Source organism: Catharus ustulatus, chromosome 2, assembly GCF_009819885.2.
Source record: "Catharus ustulatus isolate bCatUst1 chromosome 2, bCatUst1.pri.v2, whole genome shotgun sequence".
Taxonomy (NCBI): Eukaryota; Metazoa; Chordata; class Aves; order Passeriformes; family Turdidae; genus Catharus; species Catharus ustulatus.
In genome coordinates this window covers 50,553,431-50,574,483 of record NC_046222.1, presented here as the reverse complement: position 1 = coordinate 50,574,483, position 21,053 = coordinate 50,553,431, and the positions used below count along the sequence as shown (strand labels likewise).

General features: G+C 37.2%; 1 protein-coding gene across 3 annotated transcripts in view; it reads right to left on the bottom strand.

The window, feature by feature from the left end:
- LOC116992495 (cyclin-dependent kinase 8) overlaps window positions 1–21,053 on the bottom strand; it is a 79,166-nt gene that overhangs the window by 9,821 nt on the left and 48,292 nt on the right. For 2 of the 3 annotated variants that reach the window (XM_033052182.1, XM_033052183.1), the window contains exons 5-9: window positions 8,238–8,295; window positions 5,346–5,477; window positions 3,351–3,494; window positions 1,327–1,396; window positions 248–320 (exon numbers count right to left, since the gene is read on the bottom strand). In XM_033052182.1, coding sequence (XP_032908073.1) covers window positions 248–320; window positions 1,327–1,396; window positions 3,351–3,494; window positions 5,346–5,477; window positions 8,238–8,295 — 477 coding nt within the window. The remainder of the gene's footprint in view (window positions 1–247; window positions 321–1,326; window positions 1,397–3,350; window positions 3,495–5,345; window positions 5,478–8,237; window positions 8,296–21,053) is intronic. The other variant, XM_033052181.1, reaches the window with a different exon arrangement.

Genomic DNA, 21,053 nt, shown 5'->3' with positions numbered 1-21,053 from the left:
AGAAAAATATACTTGTATCTTAATAGCTGTGAAAGAGCAAGAGCTTGGAATATGTCTGGAAGAGCTGGCACCAAGAAAATCACTGGACTTGTTCAGACTTTGCTGGATACACCGAAGGCATTCATCGACAGTTAAGCTTAGCCTCAAACAAGAGTGGAAGCCTAAGACACATTCAAATTTTGGTAGCTCCTGAACAGTATTTTAAGATGTTAAGCTGGAAAACTCTGGTTTTTATGCAGGAACTTACCAAGTGGAATGCCTTGCTATCTGGTTTAACTTTATGTTTTTCCATATATTTGATAAGGCTGCAGTTGGTGTACCTGGAAAAGGAAACAGAAGTGATGTTTCTAATATGCAAATCATTGATACTGCAAAGTTTTCTTGGTAGCCACAAAATATATTAATTAGAGCAGTTTAGTCTCTCTGCAAATCCAGTAAGCAGGGAAAAAAACACACTATCAACACCAGAGATTGCTTAAAAATCAGAATTGCAGAAAGGCATATTTCCCTCACATCCTTATAAAAGCATATCACACCCACACAAAAAGCACACTTTTAACTCACATGCAGACAGCAAACTATCAACTGGATTTAAACTGCCTGGTAGCAATTTTACTACTATACTGTTTGATTCTGTGCATTTCTCATGACAGTGAAGATAGAGATGCATACTAAGCTCATCTGAATGCTCTCCTGCAACTTACAGGTTTCTACAAGAACATTCCTGTATTTACTTCTTCTTTGAAGAGAAGCTCAAAAAACAAAAAAAAGTCTCAAAATGGTTGCAATAGCATGGCAGATAAAAGAAATGTATGTAACTGTACAGCCCCAAGTGCCTCAGCATTTGGGAAATCAGGCAACAAGGTGGTATTTTAAGTGCAGGTATTAGCCTGTGGCAATGGGACAGCCCAGACACCAAACCTGACAATTATACCCACTGTTTGCTGGAAATGTTTTAAGGTTACCAGACCCCTTTTAAGCAGCTATTGCAGAAAATGATTGCCAGTACCACAGATTTGGGAACAGCTGTGCTTTGACACACCGTGCTTTGCAAACCTCAGAGCTGCATGGGATCTTACTGGCATCACCTGCTTCACACTTGCCACCTCACCCTTTACAGCCTCTCTGGCTTCTCTTCTGATCAACACCACCTCAACAGGTCAAGTTCACAACTGTGGAACAACTTGCATTTTTCACAATCTAAGTCACAATAATTTCACAGTCCTTGTTTGGCATCTCCATAGAAAATAACTTGAACTGCAAGAGATCTAGTGTAAGAAAGAGATATAAAATACACTTTATTAAGAAAGCTCAAGTCAGACTTACGTATTTCTCCGGAAATCTTTCATCAAGGTTGAATGTTCTGGCATCTTTTTTATGTCTTCCCAATCTTTATCTGCAAAGCAGTATTAATAATTCTTTCCCTTTCTCTCTGAGAAAAACAAAGCATTTCCAAGTATCTCCACAGCCTTGATTTTTAATTTTTTTAAAAAATTCTGCTTCTCTAACCTTGCAGTTACTTATGTCTTTGTACTCCCTAGCTCCTATTCTTTCATCACCTCTTCACAATAAATCATACCAACACCTAAGAGGTTCCAGCTGTGTACTGATTAACTCAAGAACTTAAAAAAAATATGCCAGCTACAGCGCCCACAAAACACTGCTGAAGAAAAACACATCAGGCCTTGTGCTTGAACCCTTCAGGACTGTTAATTTATTTAGATACAGCTGTGATCTTAGGACAGGAGCACACAGAATTCCATCAAACCCTGTCTCCTCCTAAGGCATTCTCTGCTCTGACAGCACTTTTAGTTACAGGAAAATGCCTAGAGGTACTACTGCAAAGTAAGAAATACTGTTAGCAAAAAAAAAAGTTTAAAAAAGTAATGTTTGAATTAAAGAATAATTCATCTCAATGTAGACCAAGACTGAAATGGATTTTAAAATAAAACAAACTCACTAACAGCACCTAGTCTCAAATGTCTTAGTTCTAACTCTTGAAAAGGCTCTGTGAGCAAGCAATTTGGTTTAATTCAAATCTTTACTAAGTCTGATCACAACTGCAGAACACAGAGTTTAAAAGCATCAAATAAATAAACAAATAAATCAGATAATTATTTAATTATTGCTTAGTTAAAATATTCTCATCTCTCCTATCCCAGAGATGTGAGAAACTGTTTCAGATATGGCAAGTGTCATTAAAATACAAAAAATTTGCTGCAATTGAAGGAAAAGCATTTCTTGGTAAGAATTCCAAAGGTCAAACAGACCATTAGAAAGGATTAATTAAACCAATCAGAAAACCAAAATGAGAGTATGATCTACTTATGTAAGCTATACAGAATAAATGTAAAACCCAAATCAACTAAGAAAAGTATAAAAGGGTAAAATGCTAGTTCAAAGCAGAAGGGGAGAGTATTGCTGGAAGAAACAAAAGTAAGGAGACAATATACAAAGGTAACATTAACGTGAATTTTTTACAGCAGTACAGAAGCAATGAAGTACGTACACACACAAAAAAACGTAAAAGGCAAAAACAAGAGCATGTTTAATAACAAAATTCTAGAACCACATAAACACATAGACCACAAAAGTCATGTGAAAGGAAGAGGCAAGTCCAGAAAAAAAAAAACAACAAAAGGAAATAATTAATAGTAGAGGAGGGAACACAAGCAATGAAGAGAAAGATAAACAAAAAGTAAAAGTACAGCCCCTGTAACTCTGACTCCTGTGATCATGTGAACATTAGAAGACAAAGTATTAACTGAAGTAAGGCAGCCTGCATAAAAACAAGACATGACCAACACTGAGGGGAAAATGCAACAAGTGATATCCCCATTGTAATTTGTTTAGGTTCACACAACCAGTTCTTTCTTCTTAGAATGAAGATATTTTTTCTATACCACCAGTTTTCCACCAGGGAGGAAAAAAAATATCAATACCCTTCATTACTTCCAAATGCGAAGTTTAATTTGGCATGAGTTAAACAAATGCATAATATTCACTAAATATATATATATTTTTGCTAGGTTTCAAAGATCAGTCGCCTTCCAAATCAATAATCAATATCAAACAAGTGCAGAAATATTCCTTCTTATTTTTAATCATCTACCATTAAATACCATCTTTGAAAACAATAAAACATTGGTACACACATACACAAAAATAACCCTATCATTAATAAAAATGAAAATATCTAATTTGACCATTGGATTCTATATTTATAACTCATGAAATAAAGATTGTGTTTGAACAGCTCTACTGCTTTGATCAGCTGCCACCTTCATATGCAAAGAAAGCAATACGGATATCTTTCTTTGAACAGTGGTGATAAAAAATATAATATGTACCTGCAGGAAATCCCATTACATTGAATATTCTGTCCAGCTGGTCATGGTGATAAGGATTACTAGTTTTGATATCTTCTTGTCGACAATGGAATATTGGTTCTGATGTTAGCAGCTCTGCAAATATACACCCTATGGCCCAAATATCTTTAAAAAAGGAGAACAGAAATAAAAACAACAAATGAATCTTTCCAAAAGCATCTGGTTGAGGCACAAAGTTAGAGCTTAGCTTATCAGGGATAAGGTTCCTGCATTGAAAATCTCAAGTTTCTATTTTAGAAGTGCAGTACTTCCTCAACTTTTTCTTTTAACTTGAATGGAGGTACCCAATGCAGTAACTACACAAGAGCTGAGAGAATAGCATACAAGTTTTTGTAGGGTTTGTGAAGTGTAGTTACCACTTAACATTATAAAAAATTAGTTTGGTTAAGATTAAAAGTGAAGGAAACTACTGGGGCAACTGTCAACGCACGAAACACAAAGAAAAGCCAACCAGCATCTTGCCCATTCAGTACCACACTGTCCTGACCAAGAAACGTGCAATCACTGACCAGCCAAGTTTAAGTAGTAAATGACCCCAAAAGTACAAGCTGAAAATTAGCAGTATTGGTATAAATCAAATGCTATCTGCAACAGCTTGAGAGTAACAAACCAATTGCTACAAGCCCACATACCTCACAACTTTTTCATAACATTCACTTTAAAAAACCACAAACCCTACAACCTTTCTCTTTTAACTGTTGCTTTCCTGTCTAATAATCAGACCCCCTGAATTTTCCCAGTTGTTTTCTCAATTTTTTTCTAGTATATACAAACACAATTTTAAACTCAAAATAGTGCTACATTGAGCCTTGAATGAACAAGGTCATAAACAAGGACAAAAGCAAATAATGTAGACAGCACAACCCCATTACTCAGTGTTTTTACAGAGTTATTTTTTATCCACACTGAAAAACTATTTACTAAAGGCTATGACTGCCCATGCAGTTTCACACACTGCAATCAGAAGAAATGGCAGTAAAGTGAGGGAATATGCAAATACAACAAACTAAGGAGTTTAAAGAAACATACAAAAAATGTATCTATAAAAGAAACACAGTATTAACAGAAAAGTCAACAAGAATACATTTAAGGCATAGACATTAGAATTGATGACAGAAACACACATACGATCTCTAAAACAACAAAACAAGAAAAGAAGATTGAGTTCTGAGGAAGACTTCCAGGTTACAGAAACAACAACACACTATGTTGACATACAACCTCCATGCCTGTGCCAAGTGGAGTAGCTGCTAAGGAAGTTATTTCCTCCCAGAACTGGTTGCCAGCCTTTAACACATCTTTTAAACCAGGTAGCAAGAGAAAAACTTCCCAGTGCTTTTTCCTACAGTCTCTCTCCCTTCCATAGCAAAGCTGATCAATCCAGTAGAAGTGATCTGCCTCCAGTTTGCTGCTGGGTTGTTCCCCTGTTCTACAGCTCACAAAAGCTCTGGCCATCTGTCATTTATCTTTGAAAAAGACACAGAGAGCCTGAAATGCAGTTTAATTTTACAGTTCAGCTTCAGTGCAGCCACTATATTCTCCATTCTGTATATTCTTTATTTCATATATTTATTACACTAGGTAACAACCTCTGCAATAAAATTAATGCACTGTGACTCACAGTCATCCTAATATGAATTCTACTAGCAGTTCAAAGATGCTTCCTTATTTTTTATAGCCTCTAACATCATTTATGAAAGTTGTGTGTGAAAGCCACAAACTTAGATTGCTTTGCAGGGCATTTGGAGCCAAAGTCCAGCAATACATTTAATTTCTATGTATACAGCCTGAAACCTCAGTAAACAAAACAATTTGTCAAAGATTCACGTTTCTTCAAGAAACAAGTAATGTACCTTTAACTCAGCTACTGTCCTTTGAACAATTTATCAAAGTTTTAATATCTGGGTATGGTTTACATAAAGAACAAAATAGTACATTTTTGTCCAATTTACTTACCAATAGCTTTGGTATAATGCCTTGCTCCAAGAAGTAACTCTGGAGCTCGATACCAGAAGGTTACAACTACTGGATCCAAGTCTGCTAAAGGCTTCAGAGGTGAATTAAATAATCGGGCAAAGCCCATGTCAGCTGCAAAATTCAAAGAGAGATGCTTTAAAATTTGAGGGAAACCAACAATCTTCTTTTTTTTTTTTTTAACAATCTGAACAATCTGATTGAGTTTACTTGTTAGCACTATCATCACTCCTAAATCAAATGCAAAGGCAGACTGTAGCAGATATGAACTCTGAGCAGCTTCTTTCTGTAGAAGTTACTGGATGGCATCACCTATGTGGTATATCATTATAAATCATTACTAACGTGAGTCATTTACAACAAAGAATTAACCACTGTTCTGAAGAAGTGCATCAGCTTCTCAGGACACTGGTAAATCCTGACTAATTTTACCTGATGTTCTCTGGTAAAATACTCCCATTATTACAGGATGCTTTTTCACAAAGCAGCAATTTTTCAAGTGAGCAAAATGCAGATTCTGCAAAGGTTAGAATGATTTATAATACATACGTGCACGTGACAAAAGCTCCCTCCTCATGAACTTAGCTGTAGCATGACTTCACACAAAAACAGCAACTAAGCCTACAGCATCTGCCTCCCTGCTGATTTTCTATCAAGATGCATTTCCAGTACCAATATACCAGTACCATTCAGGCTATGATTTTAAAATTTGGGTTGTGGGCACTATATCATTAAAAACTGTTTTTTAGAATTTGCAGTATACAACTGCCTAGAAAGTTGTCTGAACTACCAAATGTAAGTCATACAGGAAAAAATGGGCAGAGACTAGAATATGCAGCTTCTCCCATGAAATTGCTTTCCTGACCCACCAACCCCCAAATCCCAAGACAGAGTGACCCTATCATGTAGGGATATTCACATGCTGAGAAAGACTTAAATGAAATGAGATGAGCAGCCACCCTGAGGGAGAAGGACCTACATGCTATAGCTCACTGAGGGAGTACTACAGTGTAAATATGGGTCTCCAACTTGACTACACAATCCTAAATAATTTTTTCATATGCATTCCTATTTATGATTGCTTTAATGCATTTAAAAAGAGAAGCATTTTACAGTTGTTTACATTAAAAAATCAATTACTCAAAATTGATCAAATCATTAATAACTATGAATAATAATGAAAATTGCTGGCAGAAAGCGAATCTATGACCCAAAAAGACACAAAAAGCCTATAAAAATTATTTTAAGTTAAATACCAGTTATGTATTTTTTAGAAAAATTAAGTTACACTGGAAAAGTGGAAGCCCTTTGTACGTATATAACTTCTGCATTCTTTTACTGCTGTGGCAATCTTAAGAAAATAAGAAAAGAAAAAAATCTACATTTTGATAATACACTTAAAAATCCAAGGTTCCCCTCCCTCTTTCCCTGCTGGGAATGGATGGCTCAGAGGACTGGTGGCCCAATACAGAATCTTTCACCTGTCCATTAACAGAGTCTGAGTTAATTTAGTTGTTCACTAAGTTATTCTCAAATTAATTCAAAACTATAAATTAAGAAATAAATGGGTGGTCTATGTAAAATTACTAGCAAGTAGTTGTGTACAGCAAATATCACCACCACTGTCGAAAGTGAGTCCAGAGGATGACCTACATTCTCTGTTTTGGAAGAAAACCTCCATGAAGAGTAAGGTAATATGAAGAAATTTTCCCCGCTGCTGTCCGTGCTGTACCTGTTTTCTATGCAGACCTTAATCTCTACTGTGAACCTTAAAGCTCAGAAATGCATTAAAAACTTTCAGAGTAGGATCTGCAGAAGCCTTTAAGCCTGGCCTATTACTCCTTGGATTCCCAAGGACAAGGGAAGGCCTAGAGCAGCACTGAACGCTGCCTGAAAATCCTACCCTGAATCATTATACTAGTGATTAACAATGTAGTTCAGATAAACAAAACAGCAAGAGAACAGAGTAACAATGCAGAAGAGTAATCTCATAAAATAAAGCCAGAGGGAAGTGAAAAAGATGAACTAGCTTTAAAAAACCTTTCCAAATGGGGCTGCATTACCATAACAAATGTAAGCAGGCTGTGCATTAGTAGCCTGCTATTACAGCACTGCCATGATAATGCACAGCCTGGTACAGTTTATTATCGTTAGACTACTGTTAATTTTTATTTATGCATTTAGTTTAAAACAGTTGAACTTCTACACATCATCCTCTCACTGCAAATAGTAACTCGCACCAGAAAATGTTAAAATAGCGTGGAAGTGTTGGGTCCTTTCTAACCTGGTACACCCCAGGCTAAGCATTTGGCATTAGCTATTAGCTCTCGCTAAACATTTTGGATAGATCTGTGTTTTCTGCACTTTTAAGATCCCTTGAGTTCGTCTCCAAGGGACCTGCCTACTCTATCAAGAATATTTTGTAGGCTGAATGCCATCCTTTATTCCATTATAAGATTTAAGGTTTGAGCAATGAGTAGTTCCCTATTTAGATTTTTATAAGCAGCAGCAAGATGTCATGGCATTAGAGGTAAATGGAGGAAATTTTAAAATCCCATTTCTTTCTCCTCCTTTCCTTCTAGCTAGCTGTCATCTTTAACCTCCCCCCTTGAAATTCCCCCAGCCCACAAAAACACCCACTTAAGCAAAATATAATGACATTTTCCACTTTTTATTGATGAGGCTATAGCATTTAATTGTCAGAACTGGTACATGGGGCTAATATGATGAAGCCAGTCATTCAGAAAACAGCATTTAGGCAATGTGCCCGGGCACATACTGGTATTACAGTGACTACTTTAGGTGGTACAACTGCACCTTCAGAACATTCTAACTTAAATGCTACACTGGGACTTATCAAAGATATAAACATACCAATTTTTACTCTTCCTCGCTCAGGACCTTCACCCATAACTAAAATATTAGCAGGTTTCTGTGGAAAAAAAAATAAATATACAATACATATACCACGATAAACCTAAACATTAGTCTCTGAAAAGTTAATTAAGCTTTGTTTTGCCAGTTTTAAACCAACTTTGTTTTGACAAAAATTACAAGTTTCTCTGTCACAGTAAGGCTGTGCAAGGACCCAGACACAGGCTCTCCCTGACTATATCTTCCTCACATTTCTTCTCAGCATTGCTGTGCTTCAGCACCACATTCCCTACTGATGCCCTGGTGTCTGTCCTCAACACACACAAGCCGGCAGCCACGGAGCCGCTGGGATTTCTGCCCAAATCGCCCTAGATCCTTTCAGTGGGAGCAGCCCACTGCTGCCCACCATCCCAAATTCAGGGATGGAAAGCCAGCTCTACGGCAAGTTTTGCCCAGGGTTATTAGGCACATTCGTACATCGTACATAAAAAATACACAAGTGAGATACAGATGAAACGTTACCATATCACCTGATATTGGAGAGAACAATCATCTAAATTCTTCCTATTTACAAGTGTTTTACCATTTCACACAGCTGCAAAACTGGAAAGCACTGCCTTTATGTTATTTTTCTGTCTTTGTTTTGCTATGGAGGCAAGTTTAAGAACTAGAGTTCAGCTGTTAGAAACATGACAACTCACTTCATAATCCTCTATTTTCTGCTGTCCTGTTTCTCATATTCCATTCTCAGCATTTGTAGACAGAGGATTCCTCAATTCCTAACACAGATTATATAATGAAACCTGCAGTGCTTATTTGGAGGGAAAAAAGTAAAGAAACTCACAACTAAAGCTGATAATGTATGCCAGACTTGTTCTCAAATTGAGTGATTTAGATACCCATTCATTCTGTAAATCCTGGACAAAACTGGGATTCCTATTCAGTTGTGACCTGTAAGATTATAATAAGGCTGAGCTACAGCTCTTGCTTTGCTTTTCCAGTTTAAAATTATCTGAAGGTATGAGTACCTGAGCAAAACAGTTTAGACTACCTAAAAGTTAACGCAATAGATTCTAGTACTTCATGTGATTTCCTAAACACATTCTAGGGTATTCTCCGGCCTTCCTGAATCTATCAGGCTCTAATGTAAACACATGCAAAGAAGCAGAAGACCACAAATCAAGAAGTAATTCCTATTGTGTAAAAACAAGGTACAAAAAATTAGTACTCCAGCAAAGTATTTCCTTGAGAAATTATTGTTGTATGAAAGGCTGCAAAATGGATTTCTGAAACTCTACAATCCCTGGACAAAATATGTAAAAAAAATCTGACGTGTTGCATTTCTGAGAACAGGTTAAGGACAGGAGATGTTATCAAAAATGTGATCCAAAAAATTAAGATATATTCCATTGTCTTTCCAACAGCAATAGCAACAGATCCAGTGCTGTATTAGTTCCATGATTTCCAAAAACAACTGTCCCCCACGCCACCACCACCCCTTTTTGCTTTGTTTTTTTAATAAAGGCATACTCTCCAGGTTAAGTACTGCTTCACCATTAAAAAATGCAGAATGGAGGCACACAGTTCTCAAAGCATTCCATTTAGATTGCTTCTACAAAAGTCCTAGAAATAAACAAGCAGCACACATCTTTAAATTCATAGTGCTGAACTTTATGGCAATTCAATCTTCTAGGTATGAAAACACATAATTTCACCAAAGAGATCTTTCTATTGTTACACTGTGACTCAAAGAACAAATCCACATCTTTTACAAAACTTGCTTCAATATATATGTGGTGTTAAGCTACAAGCATAATTATTATGTTTTCACCAGAGTTAACAATACATTACACAGGCACTAAAATCTTTCAGATATATAATACATGGACATAATACATCAAGTACCACTTTCCCCCCCCGCAGGTTCACAGGTTGCTAACACTCTACAAAAATGCTTTTAACATCCTCATGGTGTTTTCACCACAAAATACTTTACTGTTTGGATTTTGCTAAGGACAAGAAGCCCTATTCACATAAAGACTGCATTATACAGATGACTACTCAGCACAGCACTGGGTAACAACTCCTGCACCAAAGATCTTCTACCCTAAGATGAAGGCAAGTAGAGAAAAGATGAGAAAGCACAGTAAGCCAATACTAGTTAGCAAAATAAGTATCAACAGATTGATTCACACTCAGATTTTAGAAGTTACAGAACACATTTAACAATAGAGACAATTTAGAAATCTGTGTAGGAGTATTCTTAAGCAGCAAAATAAAAAGGAACCCTCGGTTGGTCTAGAATATCCAGTTCACCTTTTTCTAAAGTCAAAGGTCTCCTTCACTGACACAGCTCTGTTTGGAACAGAAGATTTTTTCCTACAGACAAAAATATTTATGTAGTCACATCACAGCTGTAAAAGTACATGACAGTTAAAAAAAATAAATTAGATGTCTCATTCTGGAGGCTTCAATTTCTAAAATCACTGTATGCATAGACTGGAACATTTTTAGTTCAAAGAACTTTACAAACAAGACCATTCAAGTTAAATTCAATAGGGGAATATCTACCAGAAATCAGTATAGAGATAGTATCGGTATACCTACATAATACGTATTTTGAAGAATCCCTGAAAAACACTTAAGTCCTCTAACAGAAGTGAATACATGTATTCATGTATCAAGGAATTACTGTAAGGTATCTTTTAATCAAGTCCACTACCTGGAACAAAAACCCAACTGAACAACTCCCCAGATTTGTCTCTTTGTGCAACTCTTTACACATCAAGAACTTATTTGCGAAGAAAAATAAGCACTCATTAGAAACAGAAGGGAGAAATTTGGATAAGCATTAGTTTAAGTTGTTAATTTTCAGTTTAATTCTAATTATCCAGAGAAAATTGAAGTTGAAACTGCTTATCAAATTACTTGGGCTGAGCAAGTGAAGCAAAATATTTTAGCAATTCTTATAATGTGCTCTGAAAACACTCTACTTTAAGGCAGCTATATTTTTTTTATAGCTACAAATTATCAAGTTAAAGTGCTTAACTATTGCACTAATAAAGGCATAATTACTTTTGCCATTCAGTAAAATAATTTGTGCATGCCAGACAAATGCACATGAGAAACCTGTTATGATCCTAAACCAAATGTGAAGAGCCATGCAGTGATGTACAGTTGAGTGTTTCAGAGACCAACAAAAGCGTCTGGCAATCCCGCAGAACTAAATTCAGTAAAAATCACGCTTCTCCTCCCAAACCCACCTCAGTAGCAGAGGGAGAATTCATTCTCATGAAAGAATGACCTTGTGACCATGGCACAGCACTAAATCTTACCTTGTCCTATATTTGGCTTTGTAGGACTTCTTCTTATGATTCCTGGACAAATCCTAATCTTGTGCATTTAATCACTATTACTGTTGAAAAGAGAATAAAGATCCCACTGATATATTTTTTGATACTTCTAATTTAAAAATTATTTGCAAAAGGCAAAAAGAAATCCTAAAAAGTAGGCTAATTTCAACCAAGGGAGGTAGAAACCCAGAGAGGTTTACAGATCTGTGAAGAACTTGAGACAGTCACCTTCACCCATCTGCCTCATCTCACACAATGCTGCTCATGTTCACTCTGATCCTGAAGTCTTTGGTGATGAAGGCTGCACAATTCCCATGCAATCTTCTCTCTTTCACTCTTCTCCACTGCAGTGTTTTTCCTTTCCTTCTAACACAAAAGACAAGGTAAGCCCCCTTGCCTCTTCATTAGCAGAAGGCACAACCACTCATTCACTGTAGGAACTTCTCACATTTCCTGGGACAAACATCTCTCTTCAGTCCTACCACCTAGATGAAAAAAAACCCCAAAACCTCTCTCTTGCTCTGTGTTTCCTAGTAGGTTATTTTTTGTCTAGATCTATGATCATTCTTGCGGATTTGCTCTAGCTGTTCTGCCTTGGGTCGTTCATTTCTTTGAACTCAAGTGTTCCAAATTACACAGTGCTCCTGCTGAGGCTTCACTAATGCTAAAATGCAGTGGAGGGACTGCTTTACATGCCTTGCACAGCATCTTCCACTTTGTATGATCCCTGTATGGTATCCTGCCTCAGTGTGCAAGGCTATTGATTCATGTCAAGGTTACCAGCCAGGCATTTTCTTCGTATCTTTTTGGCAGGACTACTACTTTGAATGAATATTGCAGTCACATATTGCTTCTTAACATACACTGAAAATGTTTGTGTTCCTTCACAGAGGGGAAACTATATTTCAGAACTTAGCTGAATTGCTGTTTTGAAGGCAAAAATGCAAACAAAATGAAAATTAGACCAGTCTGTGTCACGATGAGATGTGACAAAACAGAAAAAACCATCATTCCTGGTGCTCAAAGGAATTTTCTGACAGGAGCAGGAGATGATTATTTATTCCATGTTTGTATACTAAACGTCTGAAAATCCTAGGACATTGTCTCACGCTCCTGGAAAAGTATTTTGGTGTTAGGCCAAATACTTTCACTAAGTTTTACTCAACAAAGCAGTGAGAAAAGAACTGGGCATTCTTAGACAGCTTACCCATTGCAATTTTTGATACTTAGTATTTCTAGCATCAAACCAGGTCTGCAGGAACTATTATTCCACACACGTTTTGCTACTAGTCTTGTTTTGACAATCACCAGTTTTCAAAGACTGATTTTAAACACAGGTATCAGTAAGTAATCTAAACTCCTTTGAATTACCTATTATGGTACTATAACGTGGGTGCTATCTCCTCCCCATCCACGCTATTAACTTTTTGCAACATTCCTATGTATACTAATGAACAAACTCATACTCTTTACACGTCCTTTTCATAAGGTTTTAGTATAATCCTAACCAATTTTCATTTGGATAATCCAATACTTAAGAGTTTGGCTCCTAAAACATTACTCAGTAGAGGACTCAATGATGGGCTGATTCACACCAGTGATATTTGTTAACTGCTGGCATTTGTGCATCCTGACTGGCTGTGCCACCAGTTTACAGAACTAGCCATGACATCCATTTCTACCTGTGATGAGCCATAAATTTACAAGAACACAATACTGGCTTTCAATTTTTTAAAAAAGAGCACTTCAACTTTACAAGAACTTTACAAGGGCTTTTATCCCTAACTTATTTTGCTTTTGCAACTATGACCTCAACAATGATTCTATTATGATTTATAGTGAATGGCTTCTTTATATTTTAGACTTCAAAGTATCATACTAGACAATATAGGAATTATAATCCATATAAAACAATATAGATTTAAAAACACAACCCCAGAATCATACAAAATCATAATTGAACTTCTTCAGCTGCATGTGAGCAAGTGCCTGTGAAGCATGAAACACAAGTTAAAAATGTCTTGCTGAGAAGAAAACAAAAAATATCAAAAAGGTTTTGAAGACAAGTGCAAGGGCTTAGCAAGTTGCAGTTTGCTCAGAAGAGCACTTTTGTGGCATGGTGATAGAAATTGTAAGAGACTGATGTGGTTTATCACTTCTTCCCAGTTAGGTCCCCTGACAAGAAAAGTTGTGCAGCAAAACCTACTAGCCTTCAGCTTTGGCTTGCAAAATCCACACCTCAAGATCAATGGTTCACAAAAGATTCAATGTTTATGTTTCTTGTACATTTCTAACAATCTTGTTGATCTTCAAGCAGTCATAACCTACATTAAAATATTTCCTCATTAACAAGTTGGTATGCTCCCTTATTGCATTCTTAGGCACTGGAACTGTCTTTCAGGATCAGTTTACAGTTAGAGAAAATAATTTCATTTTCATTCAAAAATAATTCCATTTTCTTTCCACTTGGAACAGAACTGACTACTTCAGTACTGAACAGTACTCTAGCACAATAGCAGTGACAATACAACCTTATTCAAATGATAGTATCAGCACTTTTCTCAAGTTAATTGCTTTCCTTGAATTCAAAGACATGTATTTTCTTTTGCGACTGGTTGAGGCTTTAAAATACATTATAATCAAAAGACCACCACAAACACTGGTGAAAACAATAGTTTCACAGTATGTATTAAATCTAAACATTAAAATAGTCTGATGACAGAAAACATTAATTCTAAAAAGCACTGGAAAATTAAGGAAGCCTATTTTAGTATAATACTTCCTGTTCATGATCTTCTTATAAAGAACATTCCAGAGTTCTTTAAAATAGATAAATTGAGCATCTAAATAAAATTATCTTTAAATCTAGGAGCCCTTAAAATTACTAGTAACAACCAAACAAAAACAAACCCCTAAATTATCAAAGCACACATGTCCAAAATTTTTAAAAGTACAGGAAGTATTTGGATAGGATAGAAAATAGAGGGATGCTGTATCTATGCCAAGGGGGCCTTCTGCTAGTTACCATCAACCATATTTTATCTCTGTTTCAGCTTGATGAAAGCTGTTAGTCTCACTACAATGTTTTTAGGCTCTGAACACACTCCAAAAATTTCTTTCACTGCTGTCACTCAATTACTGCCAACTTGGGGCAATGTAACTTATTAAAAGTGTGCACACACTGCCTAATACACAGACTTTCCTCACTTTCACTGGAACTGAATTTAAGCTGAATAAAAAAAACATCATTACTCTTTTCAGGCCAACTCTTTCACTCCCTAGAAATGTCAGCACAAGTGGCAGGGCATGACTTTCTGTACTAAGCCTCAAAGCAAGGAAAGATGGATATCGTAGGCAAAAATATTATTATAGCAGGAAAATCTACCATGTCAAATATCATTAACACATCACTCAAAAGTGCAGTAACAAACTCAATACATTAACATGAACAGTCCTGAAGAAATATTTTTCCTGTGGATTTTGCTACAGCAGTGTAATCACTCTGTCCACAGGTTAGAATGACTCTGGATGCTGTGGACACATCAGAGCAGGATCAAAGCATGCTCTGAAACTGGTTTTCAGGTACTATGTTATTCTATATATTATTCCATCTCCCTTTTAAATTCAAAGGTCTGCCTCACAAGCAAGGATTTTAAATGTGTAATAAAAACCCTGAGTACCATTTTTGCTCAGTAATTTTGTTGAAGCAGTTTCCACAGGATGACAAGCATTCAATCTCACACATCTCAAAACTTTCTAACAAAGGCAGAAAATTGCCTTATTTACTCTTTGGTTTACATGCAGCAGTGTTAACCCTTGCCATTTTCTTTAAAAGCCCTATTTTGTTGTTGTTTGTCATTTAAATAATACTTTCATATCACCCCACATATATGGACTACAAACAACTCCTCCCTGCTCTGAATTAAGAAAAAATACCAAAGGTGAAAAGTCTATGTAAATTACTACTGTGCACTTTCCAGTGGTTGCATGGGTTTCTCTTGTGTTTACCTGTGTCCTGTTAGAGCACTTTTGTGCACAAATACAGTATTTCAAACTGCACCCCAAGTAACTCCTTTTGTGACACTCATGTTCACGGTAAGACAGATGAAGTTGGGAATTCATAAAAAACAAGCTTTTACATGGGATAAGTGTGTCCCATTCATAATGTTACTTTAAAACTCCTCAGATGAGAGTTCCTCAAAGGGTTGTTTTCTTATCATCTTTTCTTCTGTATCATGAATATAGATCATGCACACAGAATAATAGCATTTTCTTTGCACAGCAGACTGCAGTGAAAACACTTATGGCTATTTCCTATATTTTGAGCAATCCATATTCCTACCTTCCACAGCATTTTATGACATGGCAACTTTTCCACAACCTTAACAAGGTACTTAGCAGTAACAAAATCCAACAAAACTAGAACTCAAACTGCATTTAGGTGTTTCTAAAATCACAACCTAGGGTCTTTACTAAATCCTACTGAAGGGTTTTTATTGACTAAACGTACTTTAAAGGTACATTTGTCATCAAAGAGCTTTTGATCCTCCATATTTCTCTTGGGTCAGAACCACAAGTTATGCTGGTTTTGTTTTTTTTCCTTCTGGCTAGTATAGCTCATCAGCTTTATGGCAGGAATTAGATCTGAAGTTTCTAGCATGCTTTCCCTCTGCAAAACTCTTACCTCTCTCTGTATTTACATATACAGATATGAGAGTTCCTGCAGTCAGTTTAGTCTAACTACTAAGATGACTGAGTTTAGGTTCTAACAGTGAAGGACTACTTACATTACTATTTACAGCAACAGAATCAGATATTTGGCCATCTTGGAAAGTCAGCAAATGAAAAAACAGGCTAGTAACAAAACGACAAATTTATAGCTACAGGTAAGAAAAAAATCTAATACAGTCTGCCCAGTAGCTGATGCATTTTCATCCCCCAATGTGTCATATATATATGCAGATAGATATAAGTAATCATCTGCAAATTATATTCCTCAACGTATTACTTGAAGTACACCATTCTACTTCAGTTATAAATTTACTAAAATTACCTGGAATTTTGAAAACTCAAAATATTTGTAAACTTGAAAAAAGCAAAAAAGCTTTTCAGTATTTGTCCCCGGTTCAACTATCAATATATTTCTCCCAGAACACATGCCTTCCTCTATATGACATTTGCTTTTCGTGACATTTGAAAGAAACAGCCTGTTTTGATACTGTAGCTTTTTACCAAATGTATCTTAAATTTGCTTACAGATACAAAGGTCACTTGAGGAAACTAAGAATCAGCATGCCAAGTAAGCTTTGTCTCCTTAAGGAACCATAGAGTATCAATAGACCAACATAATTTTCTTTTTATTGTAAAACACACAACACAACTTGCATTTTCTAAACTATTTCTTCCTAGAGACTGTAGAAGCCATTTTGTCTATTTATAAGTCCAAAGCATCACTTTGTTTTTAGTTTAGAAGTTAATATGCAACATGAAGACACATGTATTTCTGGTGCTATAATTAAATGCATATTCCACCAGACAAGGATAAACTTCCCAAAGGCACGGAAAAGGTCTGAATTGATTTCACACCCTGTAAAGGTAAAGATGCAAATGGTTAAAGATCAGCACTGAAACACTGAATTGAGTCCTAAAGGGCGCCAGAGGAATCAGGAAGAAGATTCAAATTTGGAATTTCCCTTTAACAACAGTTTTCACTGCCTATTAATTAGTCCAAGATTGATGGTTAAAATTATTCCATGTACAATGATGTAGAAATGTCAGGAAAAAAATAGTCTGCTTCCACTGCTTCTTGCATCTGACAATTCTGCAGCAGAAAAGGCAAAAATATCTCACTAAAACATCAATAATCATGCAATGATGCAATTTCATGCCTACAAATTTTCATCTGCGTTGCACTTGTCTGTCCCTAACATATCTGGTGGCAGTTCAATAAGGACTCTTACTTTTTCCATTTATTCTCTGCACCTTGTACTTCTTTCATGTAGAAGTCTACGAAGATTTTGGAATGCCAATTTCAAAAAATTTACCTACGCTTCCTCTAGGCAGCAACAGTGAGTACAGCAATTTCACGATTACAAGCTGCACTGACTATAAGCCGCATCTCCGGGTGTTGGCAACATTTCATTCTTTGTCCATACACAAGCCCAATTATAAGCCGCTCTGTCGTTCGCAGCGAGGACCCGCGTGCAACAAAGTTGCCAATTAGTAACAGAACCGCGGGGTTTACTGGCTCGGCTCGGGTCGTGAGGGCTCGGCCTGCTCGGGGCTGCCAACAGGGCCAGGTGGCCCAGTTCGGTGCTGCCGCTCAGCGGGACCGCTCGGGGCCAGCTGCCGCTGCCGCTGGGCTCGCTCACCTCGGCCCGGCACTGCCCCGCAGTGGCAGGGGGGCATGGAGCCCGCCAGCACCCGCGGCGGCAGGAGGGGATGGAGGCCCCTCGCTCCCATGGTAGGCAGGGACGGGAGCCTGCCTGCTCCTGCGGAGGCAGGCGAGGACGGGAGCCCCCCGCCTTCCCCCCAGGCTGCGGGGATGGCAGCACAGAGCCCCCTGCCTCCCCCCGGGCTGTGCTGCCTGAAGGAGGGAGTCTCCCGCCTTCCCCCCACCACCTCGCGCTGCTGGCACGGAGCCCGGCTCCACCCGCCACGAAACAAAATAACCAATTTGTAACAATCGCGTAAAGCCAGGTTTTACTGGCAGGTGCTCGGCTCTCGGCACCTCGGCTGCACTTCTGGGGTTGGAAATGTCAGAAAATTATTCACATATTAGCCGACCCTAAGTGTTAGCCGCATTTCCAGCGTGGGAGCAAAATTTTAGTCAAAATGGTGCGGCTTGTAATCGTGAAATTACTGTATTTGTGCCTAAATGTGGTCATATTATTGGCTTGGTAAATTAGTAAAACACCTCTTGTAATACATATATTGTTCCACCTTGACCTTCCTTTTAAACTTTTGACACAGATTGTATTTACTCCATTTTCAAAACAAGATATATTCATTAACACAGAAAAAAATTGTTATCAGTATTACTGCCAGTTTTAAACATGAAGGTTATGAGACTTGGCTTTTATTACACACAGGATTACTTATTTTGACGATATTTATGGAAAAGAAATACTGAGCTAAAAAGAAGAAAAACTAAATTTAGGTTCCACCAGACACAATATAAATCAGTACCCCAAACACACAGATATAGTCAGACCTTTTGGAAACACCTGCCAAAGATACTGAAAGGCTACAAAAAATTACAGATAGGGTCGGACTTGACAATCAAGCAAATGGGGCTTTGAATAAAAGCAATAGTCTGAGAGAGGTAGATTTGAAAATAGAGAATAGAGATTTCTGACCTTTCCTTGCACCCCTACTTGCACTTAAATCAAGCAAATAAATGAGTTTTTCACTTGCAATCAGAAAAATACTCATCAAATGTTCCCCTATTCAATACTCCATCTTTTTATAAATTGTAATCTAACAGTATTGTGTAATAAAAGATTATCGAATAACTTCTAGGACTGATTTAGCATTTTTGCTAAACACTGGTTGCTTGGATAAAAATTTTAAAGTGTTATCCGCTGATCTCACAAACTACATAAATCTTGGAGTGGGTACTATTCTTTCACTATCCTTACTTAAAACTTCTTACATGGCCTTGCATTTTCTTGTAAGTCCTAAGGTTAAAGATGATCAACCTTTAAAAAGTCATGAAAGATTACATTCTGATGCAAAAATTGCTTGAAGGGACATAGGCTGTGAATGAAAACAAAAAATCTTTTCACTATCTTTAAAGACTGATTTACAAAATCACCAGGAAGTTCTACAGTGAAAGCCCAAACACAACTGCAAGAACAGACTGAATATTTTATTTTTATATTTTCCATTTGATTTCAGTACCTAGCACTTTCAGCAAAGAATGGAAAATACAGGCCTAATAGTTTACAGCTTGGGTATATCATTGCAGAGATATTGCCATTACACAAATGTTTCGTACCAAAGTCTGTAACAACTGATAATCCAGTAGAAGTGTATCTTTAATTTTTTGACCACACAGCTTCCAAAAAGGTTTTAGGGAATACATCACCTTTTTCCTCAGGAAAAGAAAATGGCACCATGTCATTCCTCTCATCATACTGTAGTCAAGATACATCGCAAAAATGTCCTGCTGCACTTCAAAGATTTGGTATTTCACTGTTTGACACTGTTCCTTATTCCTTGGGAGCTATTTGATCTTTCATATTCATCTTACACCTGCTCCCACATAGCCCACCCTTGCACCTGGAATCTCTTCTCTTGATTTGTCATGAGTTGGATTTTAGACTTTTAAAGAGCAATAATTGAATGTTTCAAGACAAATCAAATGATGAAGATACAACACATTCACAGAATGGCTGAGGTTGGATGGCACTGCTGGAAATTATCTGCCAGCTTGCTGAGGGTGTGCTCTCTCAGTGTTCAGGTTACCAATGATGATGTTAAATGGCACTGAACTCAGAATCAGCACTTGGGACACTCCACTAGTGACTGGTGTCCAGCTTAGCTTTGTGGCACTGGTCACAATCCTTTGAGTTCTTCAACTCATCTCATTTTCAATGCCCTTCACTGTGCTTAGGGAAGTACTGGTGTGTACTTCATTAGCTTGTTGACAAGGATGGATGGGATGCAGAGTTGAAAGCCTCATTAAAGTAAGCAACATCCACCACTGTTTGCTCATCCATCGAGCTAGCCATTGAAGGCTTTCCGGCTGGCCAAGCACAATCTCCCCTGCATAAAAATCCATGTGACTACTCTCAATCACCTTGATGTCTTCCAAATGTTTAAAAATGGCTTCCAGGAGAACTTGATCCATCACTTTCCCAGTGATCAAGGCAAGAGTGACTGGGAATGTAATTTCCCAGACCCTTCTTGAAGACTGGAGTGACATTTGCTTTCTTCCCCTCAGGAACTTCCTCTGATGGCTATGACCTTTCAAAGAGAGTGGTCTCAATTATTTGCATATATAAATATGAAGCACATGATTTGATATATCTCTACAGGCCTCTCTATACTGAAGTCAAAGATCTCTCACCGCTTTTCCAACTAGAAGGTTGGTAGCACTGCAACAATATGCTCCTTTTCTACCTTTAAATCTACATTTGTGCAAAACTGACAGACATCACTTAGCAAAAAGTTTGACCTAGTAGACTATTGTTTCATGGGTTTTTGGGTTGCTTCACTTTTTTTTTTTTTTTTTAATTACTGGCATGAGCACCAAATACTAAAATTTTGCAGTCTCTTTTGATCACTTCAACATTTTCATTACTTACTGGTTTGAAAATGTAATCTAATATATTAAGAAAGTGCTCAGAAAGGCAGGCAAGGGAGTAGTCATGCTCTCTGTAAACAGAAAAATTAAGAAACACTAGATAATATTATTTTAACTATGGAATATTTAGAACTATAGTAAAGTTCATCTCAC